Below are 11,329 nucleotides of genomic sequence, written 5' to 3'. Positions count from 1 at the left end.
CGACGATTCAGGAAGCAGAGTTACGTCTGTTTGTCTGTGATAATTTGTTCCACCAAAATCGATCCTTTCTCGCAGTAGTTTCCTAATAACCTCCAAGGTGAGTTCGACTTGCAAATAAACAAAAAAAAAAAAAAACACACGAAACTACCTTCATCAAAACAGATATAAAAACTTTCCGGTGATTACCTGCCTCAACATGACAAACTTTACTATTATGAATGCAAAATAAAAAAAAAAACACAAAGAATCCAAGCATAAAAGACACAACAAAGAAGCGCCAAATACTTGACAACAGGACCGACCCGGAGTTCCATCCGCATAACTTGTTTACGAACCTTGATTTCCACCGCTTCTCGCTCGCCTGTGAACAGAGGCAAAAACACCGAAGAATTCGTTTATCGTAATATATTTTTTAAAAAAGAATCCACTACCCATCACGGAAGCTTCGCTGTTCCGCTTCGCTTCGTTTTGCCACGTCACTTTCACCTAGTTTCCACCGGGCAGATACGGTTCTCGAAGGTCGCCCCACCCCCACCTGGTTGCACCCTAGTTTCCCTATTAGTAGCGAAAATAAATTATTTCGCAATTTATTGCTTCCATTTAGCTGCTTCGCACAACTCTTTTTGCATTTGGCTCTAAACCGCCCCCTCCCAATTGACAATCATGACAGGCGCGCGCCTGGGAGTTAGGCAATTTTGGCAAATTTGAGCCCCGGTCCGTCTCAGTCCATCCGCATGGTTCAAAGCGATAAGGTGCATTCGCGTGTGTTAGCCCGTGCTCTAGTGGCAGCAGCCCGGTTTTCCGGGGAGAAAGTGGCAATGAAGGTCGATGTCATGGCTTCGGCGGTCATCAAGGAGGAGGAAGTCCCGAAACCTCCAGCAATCGTTTCCTACGCGTTCGAGAAGGAAGCGATCAACAAGCAGAATGCGTACATCCACGTGACCGACCACTTCATGCCGAACGTGAATCGCGTCCCGATAGCCATCAAGTTTTGGTCCAAGTACGACTCGACGACGGCTGCGGCCCAGAGCGGCCTGGCCAACTTTGACAAGTACTTCAAGCTGCTGGAGAAGAACATCGCCGAAGGGCCGAAGGAGAAGTTCCAGGAACCGAGAACCGAGAATCAGAGGTGAGTTTCGAAGAGTCCTGGTTGAACACGGTAACTGATGGGCGCATTTTCAATCGACAGCTACGGATGGCATTCGGATCCTTTCTATCGCTTGGAATCGGAGGACGTTCACCTGCTGTACCATCCGAAGAAGCGACAGGAGATTACCATTATCGGTGAGAAGATCAATGCGGACAAAATCACCCAGAGACCGAGGTTTACCGGACTCCCATTCAAACTGCCCAGTTGAAAGCGAGTATTGATATCGATTTGTATTTGTGTTGGTGTGGGTGAATAAATTACATGACCAGTTAACGAAAATGACTATCTATGGGGTTATTGTTTCAGCGAAGCCGAAGGCTCCGGCAGCGTCCCATTGATTTCTGCATCGATCCAAGGATCTTGTGGTGTAATGGGTTCCATGCTCTCCCTCGTCACCGTGGACTTGGTGGATCGTGGTCCGATGTAGCTGAGGAATACGGGCAGCAGTATCAATCCATGAATCGCGCCGATCAGAACAATTCCAAGGTACATCCGGAAGTAGAATATCTGGAAGATTTGTGAATTGGCGAACGCCAGCACAATGATTCCGGCAAACTTGGTCAGTGTGATTCCGGAGAAGACACTGCTGCCGGTCTTGGTCAACGCCAGAGCTGCACGATCGATTTTGCTGCCCACTTCATTCTTGTAGGATCGAACGATATGTGAAATGAATTCCACTCCGATTCCGACGCTCTGGAACGTTAGAAGTTGTAATTTCTATCTAAACTTGAACGAGCATTACTTACCATGACCAGATTGACCAGCGACACGGCATTCAAGGTGATGTTCCACAGCCACATGAAGCCTCCCATGTTCAGCAGAATCAGGAACACCATTAACAACACGATCAACGAGAACACAATGTCCAATCCGGTGACCAGGAACGTCACAACGAACACCGCAGCCAACGATAGCCCTAACGACAACAGTGCATCTCCCCAGATCGTTAGATATTGCTCGTAGAACACGTAAAACACACTGTACGGGAAGATCTCCACTCCGGCGTCCTTCTCATCCAGCATCTGCTGAATGTCGTCGGTAACCTTCCGAGCCCACTGCAGCGCTTCGTAGAAGTCTCTCGAGGTGACCACCGTCGTATGGTAACTCATAAAGTATGAATCGTGCACATTCAGGTGGCCATCCGAACCCGTCACGTAGTTTAGTGCCGACAGGTACGCGGGCCGACCTGCCTTGGCGCATCGATCGTCCGGAATATCCGACAGGAAGAACTCCATGTACCGCTCAAACTGCGGCACCGTCGGCCGTATTCCCGTTTCGTCAAACTCCTTCGGACAGGACTGGCAGAAGGTATCTGGGGAATGGAGTCCTCAGAAATGGATTGCGTCTTTGGTAAATTGATAAACTTACTTGAACTCATGCAAAACGATTCATCCGTTGAATTGAACCGGCAACAGCTATCAATGGTCAACCAATCGACGTAGTCGTCCAGCCACGAAGAAGACGGTCTAGCAATATGGGTTCTGAAATAACATGGCTATTATTCAACCTCCCAAACGCAAGTCACACAAATCTTACATCTCCGGATAGCGTGAAGCCAGGTACAGTTGAGTCTGCACCGAGTCAGAGTTGCACAGCACTCCTCCGCAGACCAGATTTTGATCGGCTACGGAGCTGTAATTCAATCCAGCCTTCAGCACAAAGTATACCGGTGGACCCATCCACAGCAACTCCGCCATGAACTGGAAGTACTTTACCAAGTGCGAATCCTTCGGCATTGACAATTCCTGATCCAGTCCGGGTTCCACGTTGGGAACGACCATCAACGACAGTGACGACAGTACGATGAAGAACGCCAACACCGTCAATCGAACCGGTTTCTTCATCAAAAATGGAGCGTAGTACTTCCCGAAGAACCTCTCCAGGAACCCTGTCGTTTCGGTTCCGTCCATCTGCTTTCCACTCTTAACGCAGCAAAACAGATCCAACCGACCGCTGGCGGTACGCCGTTCATCCAACGCCATCAGTGCCACAAACGCAGTTATCTGCAGCAGAAAATCTACCAACAGTGCCACCGTAGCGTACCAGGCAAACGTGTTGACCGCGGGCATCGGCGATAAGCCTCCGATCGCAAAACAGAAGCACTCACTCGCCGATGTCAGCAGAATCGAAGGACCAATCTGGCCCAAAGCCTTTCCGATGGCCTTTTCCGTTTCCGGAGTCTCCAAGCGATCGATCCGCTGGAAGGCATGAACCAACATGAAGATGTTATCCACGCCGACGGCCAACACCAGGAAGGGAATGACCTCGATCGTCAACATGGTCGTAGCCAAGCGTAGATATCCAAAGAAGCCTAAGCTGCAAGCGACGGAAACCAGAACGATCACAATGCCTCCAACCGCCAAAATTATCTTGGATTCCTTGAAAAACGTCCGCAAGCCACTGATCTTGCCCAGCGAAATCGTAATGTAAATAAACATCACAACGTAGCTGATGATCACGGTGTACATCTCTGCCTCGGACATGGCGTCAATCCCGTCCTCGATGGATCGCTCAGCCGTGTATGCTATATCCATCAATGGGTTCCGGTATTTCTCGATGAACTCGATGTATTTCTTCTCCCACTCCATCATCGGTCCCAGCTCGCCCTTATTGGCCTTGTTATTGATCAATATGGTTACGATGACCCCGGTGGCAATTCGGAAATCTGGGCTCTCCCCCATCGCCGGCTTTGGAAAGCCTCCAACAGCTATTCCTGGTTCCACAGGGCCTCCGTATGGCCCAAAGCAAGCCGGTAGGTAGGCGTTCCGAGTGCAGTCATTGATCGTGTTCAAGTAGTTCACTTCGAATCCTTCAAAGTCCAAAGAGGTTTTATTAAATTTGTCGTAGTCGTTTTGGAAATAGCCAAACACCGATTGAATCGTACATTCGTTCAGGACTGTTTCCTTGTCAGCTGCCGTCATCGGGGCGTAGCAAATCTTCTCCAGGCCGGCTCCCTCTTCCTGGCCTATTTTCTCGATTTCCTCCTGCAGGGCAAAGACCGCCAGGAGAAATTCCTTGTCGAATGCTGGACCAAAGGTGATGTTGCCCGTGGAGGTTGGGTGAACGATCTGGAAGATTGAAATTGTAGGACTTGGGCTGAGAAAATAACAGAAAGTCAATACATACGTAGTCCCGTTTGATTGGTTTGATGAACATCTGCGTAGTACGGAAGAAGGGTGAAAACCGAGAATCGAAATAGTCTTTTTCGACACGGGATCGACTATCGGGAGATGCCCACAGCTCAACGGGGTCGGTAGTTATCTCCAGGTATACAATTCCGTAGCAAAGACCAGCAGCGATCCAAGAGCAAATTGCCAAAATCAACACTGGATGAGCTGCGCAAACTGAGAAAGAATGCTTTCATTATTTGATTGGCGACGAAACTGTTTCGAGGATACTTACATGTTCCTAAACTGGTGAAAAACTTGGTCAAACTGACGTTGACAACCGGAAAACCTCCGCAGAACTTTGGAAACTCAAATGACCTTCCAGAAGATCGCACAAACCCAGAAATCAACACAACCACCAGCCCAAACCCACCAATGACTACGGCCACCACGAATGTCGCCCCGTTCAAATCGCCAACCAAAAATCCTGGATCATTTGCTATTGGTGGATCCGATACTGGACAACTTTCCAAGCAGTCTACGCACGAGCAGCTGTTTGAATCATTGTACGCTTCGTTGCAATGCAGAACATCTAGATTGTACCGCGTGTCCGGGTTCTCCGGATACTGATACTCAATCAGGAAAGGCACGTAGTCATTATTCTCGGCATCCCCGAGATACTCAAACCACCTCTCCGCCGTACACCTTGTCGACTCCCAGCCTCCACAAGCGATATCCATTGCATACTTTCCACTCGATGGAAGAATAATGCCTTTACACGATTCGTACACTCCTTCCACGTGCTCTCGACTGATCCGGTAGTCAACCTTCTCCACGAACGTTCCGCTGGGATCCTCGTAAGCCGTCAAGAACCGACTCTGCTCTGGACTGCACGCCATATTGCAAATACTGAACAGCATATTTTTCGTACAAGTCTCACATCGTCCGAACAGGCCTTCCCCGTTCTTGAAATTCTTGTCCAACTCCAACAGCTGCGAATAGTCACAGCATAAAGGCACATCGTTATCTTCAAACATGAAACCGCATCGCCGACGCATGATCTCCTCTGCCGCCGGATTGTTCAACGGCTTAGCCTTCTCCGCAGTTGGACAATTCTGATGGTGTATCCCGATCTCGTTGCAGATTCCGTACATCACGCAGTGGTGTTCGCCATCCTGTGACGCCACCCGGCATGCTGCCAAAGCCAGCACCAATACCACCAACCGCACTGTAAGGTATTCGAAATTAGATCAAAACGTAACATCGTTGCCTACACAATTCAGGCAATCCATCAAACTACTGGGAATTTCCTGGTTCAATCAATTCAGTCATGAATGGAACTTTGGATTATCTGCCTCCCATTCCGTAAACTCATTTATTTTCGGTGGACTATTGAACCCAACCGAATACACTTCACATACCACTCATCCACCATGACAACAACTTCCCAACCATCATCCTGCAATCCACATTCCTTCCGGGGCCAAACTTTCACGCACAAGTTCAAGAACACCTCCGCCACGCTCGACGGCCGACAATTGACTGAATATGTCTGGCTAAGCCAGCCGTAAGCCGAATTGGTCAATCGAACCGAATAAAATGCGCTGAACGGCAGTCGGTCGACCGATAAACGAATCTTATCGATTGACGCGTGAGATAAGCTCCCGTGAAAGGACGCTGCCATCTACAACTGGTGACGGTTTGGAAGACAGATTGTAGTTACTTTGAAAGCTGGGCTTGAGTTGTTCGAGTTGAACACCTGTGGCAAGTGGGCGAACGGAACTCGAACGGAATGAGTTGCTGTTTGTATTGGAACTTGATTGAGGTGATTATCTTATCAAAGCGCGAAGGCGGTCGCCGATGATGAGTGGTGAGGTGCGACGGATGGATGAGAAATTCGCTTAATCCAGAGTTCAGTAGAATTTACTGGATGAGTGGTTGAATGAATTTAAAGTCCTGTTGAAGTTACTGTAGCGAAGAAGGATTTTTGAACAATGTAGCTGTACATGTTCCCAAAGTCTCTCCAGGAGATTTGTGAAGCGTTTAAGATTGTTTTCAGATTTTATTGGGATTTCGCAATAAATTTAATTCTGGGAGTTGGATGAAGGTCTGTCCGAAGAATATCGCTCGGAGCTCAGCGAACTACAAGCTCACTCCGTGCCACGCAGAGCCGTACAGAGTCACCAATACAGCTTACACTGCTTCTGCGATGCTTCAAAAACAGCATACGGCTGTTGCAGCTACGTCGTCTCTCGTGACGATTCCGGACAGCTCCACAGCCATCTACTGACTGCCACATCACGCGTTGCTCCACTGCGTGTACAGTCCATTCCTCAACTTGAACTCTGCGGCAGCCAGCTTGTCGAAAATCTACGTCGAAACAATGAATTTGTGGAACCTCCAGGATTCTGGGTGTAATCTGCGGTCGTTCTACATTGGATCAAGTCGTGAATGCCGTCGGAATTGAATTTAAACAGACCGGATTTCTCGAGGAATGATGCCAAGCCAGATCTCGAAGGACGATTTGTGGTGACATGGACCGACTTTTATCATAACCTCCCGTTGACAATTGGCCCGTCTGTGTGGTTTCGACGACAGACACTCCCGGTTTGCAACAAGAAGTGCCCAACCATCTTTATGCATAGCCCTACCGTCGATTCATCACCGTTCGAACGTTTATCTGACATAGCCAAACTATGCGTCGTAGCACGATGCTACCGATTCTTCAACAACGCAAGGCTCCCCCGGAGCGAACGCACTATCGGTTCACTAACCCAAGAGAAAGGTGAATATGGGCTCAAGATCCTACTACGAGAAGTTCAACCAGCGTCCTTCCCGGCTGAAATTGAAGTCCTCTAAGTAAAAGTATGAACGTCTGTCAAAAGTTAAAATGCACTGCTTTGCTCGATTGGAACTAAATACTTTTACTAAAGTGCTTTAGCTGAAATGTGTCACTATCGTCGTAAAGGACAAGGACGTAAAGCTGTTCATGGACCAGTTCGGCTTGCTCAGGTTTAACGGAAGACCAGCCAACATGAGAGCACCGTACCTCATGAAGCGTAAGGATGAAGTGCGAGAACGGCTCATCGAGTATGAGGCGATGGTGACCGCCCATTTCGGGACAAAGATCGTGCGTTTCCGAAGTGACAACGGCGGTGAATACACCGGAAAAGCCGTGAATTAGTCCTGTAGGCAAAAAGACATCAGGCTGTAGACAACGGTGCCGTATACTCCAGAGCAGAACGGGGTCAGCGAGAGGCTGAATCGTACAACTATGCTTGAAGTAAGTGAGCTTTCCAAGGCAATGTGGTGTGAGGCGTTGTAAACAGCTAAATTTTTGGTAAATCAAAGTCTGACTGGTAATATCAACAATCAATACGAAACTAACGATTTTAAAAAGGCTCACTACTTGACTAGCCTATTGATCCCAAGCTAATCGATTACGTACCCCATTCCAGTCAAAATTCTAGTACTACACTATGTTTGTTTTGATTCACTATGAAAGTTTGACAGATAAAATGAGGGGTTAGTGGATTTTCCTATGTTTCGAGGGGTGAATCGATTAGCTTGGGACCGAAGAGCGTACCAGAGCTGAGCCAAAAAATTGAGCACGTTTCTTCGGGACCTTCTGGTCTTAGAGTTACCTCTATGGTAATATCACGTCAAATGAGGCGTGGTACAACAAGCGACCGAATGTATCGAATCTTCATGTGTTCGAATGGTTGAAGCAAGCTTCGAGGAAATGGAATTTGCATTTCCACCAGTTTATGATCCGGCTGCAGTTGAAACAAAGTGAGCACGATTCATGTCTGTACAGTTAGTCGAAGGTTGGTGTGATGCTGTACGTAGTCATCTACGTAGACGATATACTTGTCCTTGGGAACTCAGTGGAAGCAATTCGTGCGCTGAAGGCGAACCTGTGCAGTGAGTTTGAAACTAGGGATCTTCGGGAAGTGAAGTCATTTCTTGGCTTGAACATCCATCGCGATCGCAAAGCAGGAGTTTTGACTATTGACCAGCGCATTTACTTGAGCAAAGTTCTGGAGCGCTTCAGGGTGAGCTCCTGTAAATCATCTGCTATACCGATGGAGCCTCGCCTGAAGCTGGAGAAAAAGAAGGATACGAAGGAGATGACGTCTAAGCTGTACAGGGAGCTTGTCGGCTGCTTTATGTTGCGCGGCAGTTAACTACTATGCTGCGATCCAGTGCTGTGCTAAGGAGGAACACTGGAGGCACCTCAAGCGAATACTACACTATCTTCAAGGGACGATCAACTACAAGCTCGTGTACCGTCGACAGGAATCAACAAATATTATCGAAGCGTACGCAGATGAAGAATGATCGGCGCTCGGTTTTCGGGTTCGTCATCAAGCTGTGTGGATCTGTGGTTGCGTGGATAACCAAGAAGCAGTCTTCGGTAGCGCTTTCGACCACAAAGGCGGAGCTGATGGCCCTTTGTCTGGCCAGTTGCAAGCTGACTTGAATGGCGAAATTTCTCAGCTCTACTGGATGCGTTATGAACGAGACAATCAACATCCTTGAAGATAATCAACCTTGCATTGCTATAACGGTCGAACCAGGGAAGCAGAAAAGGTTGAAACATGTAGGTAGATATCCAGCACTTCGTTCGTGAGTTGGTGGAGGATGGTAAGTTGCGTATTGCGTACTTGCCGACTGAACAACAAATTGCTGATATCAAGACAAAAGGGCTATTTAGCTGCGCCACGGATCCGAATGCTCCGCGATTTGTTGGGGATAATCAATTGAGGGTGAATATTGAGCGTGTAGCGTTGACCAAGCGTTTGTGGGCAGAACCACTCCACGCAAAGCGAACGACACGAGAAAGACCGGAAAAGGGATCACCGACAATAAAACACCAAGAACTCGTAGTTAGAAAAGAAAGGTTTAATTCGCGTGTTAAATGTACAAAGTACTGAACGGTAATGAAAAGAAAAAATGTGCTTCGCGCCCAGAGCTGCCAGGTGGTTTTATAAAAAATCTGTATCCACTCTATTAAAAAATCTGTATTTTCTGTATTCACGATTTTTTTCTTAATTAATCATGTTTCGTTGTTTTACAAAAACAGTGCATACAAAATAACCATAAAAAGTGCTTAACCACCTATTCGGGCTATCGTACTAACCATACGGGATATAATTGCGCCATTTGTGATATCGTCCGTACTTATTTATAAGAGTGATATGAAGCCGTTTGAAAATGTATGGAGATTTTAGTTTCTATTCATTATCTTCCTGATAAGCAGTTTTAAATGCAAAAAAGTGCACGAGTTCATTACTATTTGATATTTTTAATATAGATGAATACGATTAATTACATCATTTGTGTGGTAGTTACACCGAAAAGTCAAGAGATGTCGCCCCGCCAGTGCTGGTAAAATCATTTTTGCAGTATGGAGAATATCAGAACATCCGCAATTTCTTACGAAATACATTTTCAATGCAAGTAAAATGTTTACGAGTACTTGTATTTGTACCATTTTAATGTGCTCGGGCACTTTTCTTGTATTTAACATACATGCTTATATTGGAAATATTCAATTAATACTGTAAATCCCCATACAATCTCAAATCGTTTACTACCAGCTCCATATGCATCCGAAAGCGGTTGGTCCTCTGTCCTCTTAATTTTGGAGAGAAGGGGGTACGCTGATAAAATCGAGCAAGTTATTTTGTTTTTATAAATTTTGAATTTTTTTTTCTCAAGCATTGTATAAAAATCTGTATAAATCTGTATTGTAATTTAAAAATCTGTGATAAATCTGTATTCTGTATCGGGTCTGTATTAAGATTAAAAAATCTGTATAATACAGATAAATCTGTATAAATGGCAGCGCTGTTGGTAAGGTTGGCAGTCACCCACTGCAAAACGTACGGATGATTGTAGCAAGGTGAATAGAACAGTAGACGTGTTGCCATCTCCGACAGCGTTAACCCAAATCCAATTTATACCATTTGAGCGTGTAGAGAGAAATTGTTAATAAATACTTTTTTCATTATGTTGTTGTCCTCACCGAAACCACAGTTCGACTTTACTGGTCCGGTAAAAAACACGTACTTTATCGTACTCGTGGGTGCCGACACCAGTGGCCTGAAGCAAGGATTATTAACAATATAACCATAGAGGTAACTCTAAGATCAGAGGATCCCGAAGAAATGTGCTCAAATTTTTGGCTCAGCTCTGGTACTCTCTTCGGTCCCAAGCTAATCGATGCACCCCTCGAAACTACTCACTACTTGACTAGCCTATTGGTCCCAAGCAAATCGATTAGCGCACCCCATTCTAGTATAAATTCCAGTACTACACTATGTTTGTTTTGATTCGCTATGAAAATTTGACAGATAAAATGAGGGGTTTGTGGATTTTCCAATGTTTCGAGGGTGCATCGATTAGCTAGGGACTGAAGATAGTACCAGAGCTGAGCCAAAAAGTTGAGCTCGTTTTTTTCCAAGACCTTCTGGTCTTAGAGTTACCTCTATGATAATACTATATCTCTTAGCATATTCGACGGGCGATTACAAGGGGCTGTGCATTAACTACGACAGTTTTTTTTGGATTCAAGCCCCCCCCCCCCCTGCGTAGACAATTGTCCATACACAATTTATAAAATTTGTAAGGGCCGTAGATAATTGCCAAATGCCTGATTACTTCTATAGTTGAAGCAAGAGCTGCGTCAGTATCAAAATGCAATTATAATAGACGACGATTTTCAGCTCTTGATCCGTCTGAAAAATTTCCGTACGCGGCAATATCAAAGAATACGCAATCTTGCCATGAAAATTATCTGGCGTGATTTGCAAAAAAAAAAAAATTGAAAAGCGAATCTCTGCCCTGAGGAACAAAACTTTCGAAAATAATGTGTTGAAATTAGACCCGTGTTCCAAACACTTTTGGAAGCTCACAAAAACCTGAAAAACTTATTCCAGCGCTTTAGGAAGGGGGCTGATTTGTACGAAGTAAGATCTATAACTAAAAAGTTTCAAAATATCAAAGCAGTTCCAGGTGATGATGGAATTTTCTATACCCTTGAACAGATGTTTCCATTTGGCATACT

The 11,329-nt window shown here is 45.9% G+C and overlaps 2 protein-coding genes across 2 annotated transcripts; one reads left to right on the top strand and one right to left on the bottom strand.

The window, feature by feature from the left end:
- Positions 1-728: 728 nt before the first annotated feature.
- On the top strand, positions 729-1,361 carry LOC135703343 (uncharacterized). The gene is made up of 2 exons (XM_065224538.1): positions 729-1,129; positions 1,190-1,361. Exons 1-2 carry the CDS (start codon positions 735-737, stop codon positions 1,356-1,358), a joined length of 564 nt encoding a protein of 187 aa, XP_065080610.1. The 5' UTR covers positions 729-734; the 3' UTR covers positions 1,359-1,361.
- On the bottom strand, positions 1,355-5,780 carry Npc1b (Niemann-Pick type C-1b). Its single transcript, XM_065224527.1, has 7 exons — positions 5,679-5,780; positions 4,553-5,485; positions 4,277-4,494; positions 2,687-4,218; positions 2,519-2,631; positions 1,897-2,462; positions 1,355-1,843 (listed from the first exon to the last, which is right to left on the bottom strand). Exons 1-7 carry the CDS (start codon positions 5,713-5,715, stop codon positions 1,445-1,447), a joined length of 3,798 nt encoding a protein of 1,265 aa, XP_065080599.1. The 5' UTR covers positions 5,716-5,780; the 3' UTR covers positions 1,355-1,444.
- Between the last annotated feature and the right edge of the window lie 5,549 nt (positions 5,781-11,329).

This window comes from Ochlerotatus camptorhynchus, unplaced genomic scaffold, assembly GCF_037179485.1.
Source record: "Ochlerotatus camptorhynchus isolate MF236.1 unplaced genomic scaffold, CSIRO-AGI_Acam_v1.1 ptg000212l, whole genome shotgun sequence".
NCBI classification, from domain to species: domain Eukaryota; kingdom Metazoa; phylum Arthropoda; class Insecta; order Diptera; family Culicidae; genus Ochlerotatus; species Ochlerotatus camptorhynchus.
Note: the sequence above shows the minus strand (reverse complement) of the source record. Positions and strands in the feature narration are given on the sequence as shown.

Coding starts and splice junctions, on each gene's coding strand:
- LOC135703343 (XM_065224538.1), top strand. CDS start 735: ATGGTTCAAAGCGATAAGGTGCATTCGCGTGTGTTAGCCCGTGCTCTA. Junction 1,130..1,189: donor CCGAGAACCGAGAATCAGAG/GTGAGTTTCGAA, acceptor TTCAATCGACAG/CTACGGATGGCATTCGGATC.
- Npc1b (XM_065224527.1), bottom strand. CDS start 5,715: ATGATGGTTGGGAAGTTGTTGTCATGGTGGATGAGTG. Junction 2,463..2,518: donor ATCGTTTTGCATGAGTTCAA/GTAAGTTTATCA, acceptor TCCATTCCCCAG/ATACCTTCTGCCAGTCCTGT. Junction 1,844..1,896: donor CGCTGGTCAATCTGGTCATG/GTAAGTAATGCT, acceptor CTAACGTTCCAG/AGCGTCGGAATCGGAGTGGA.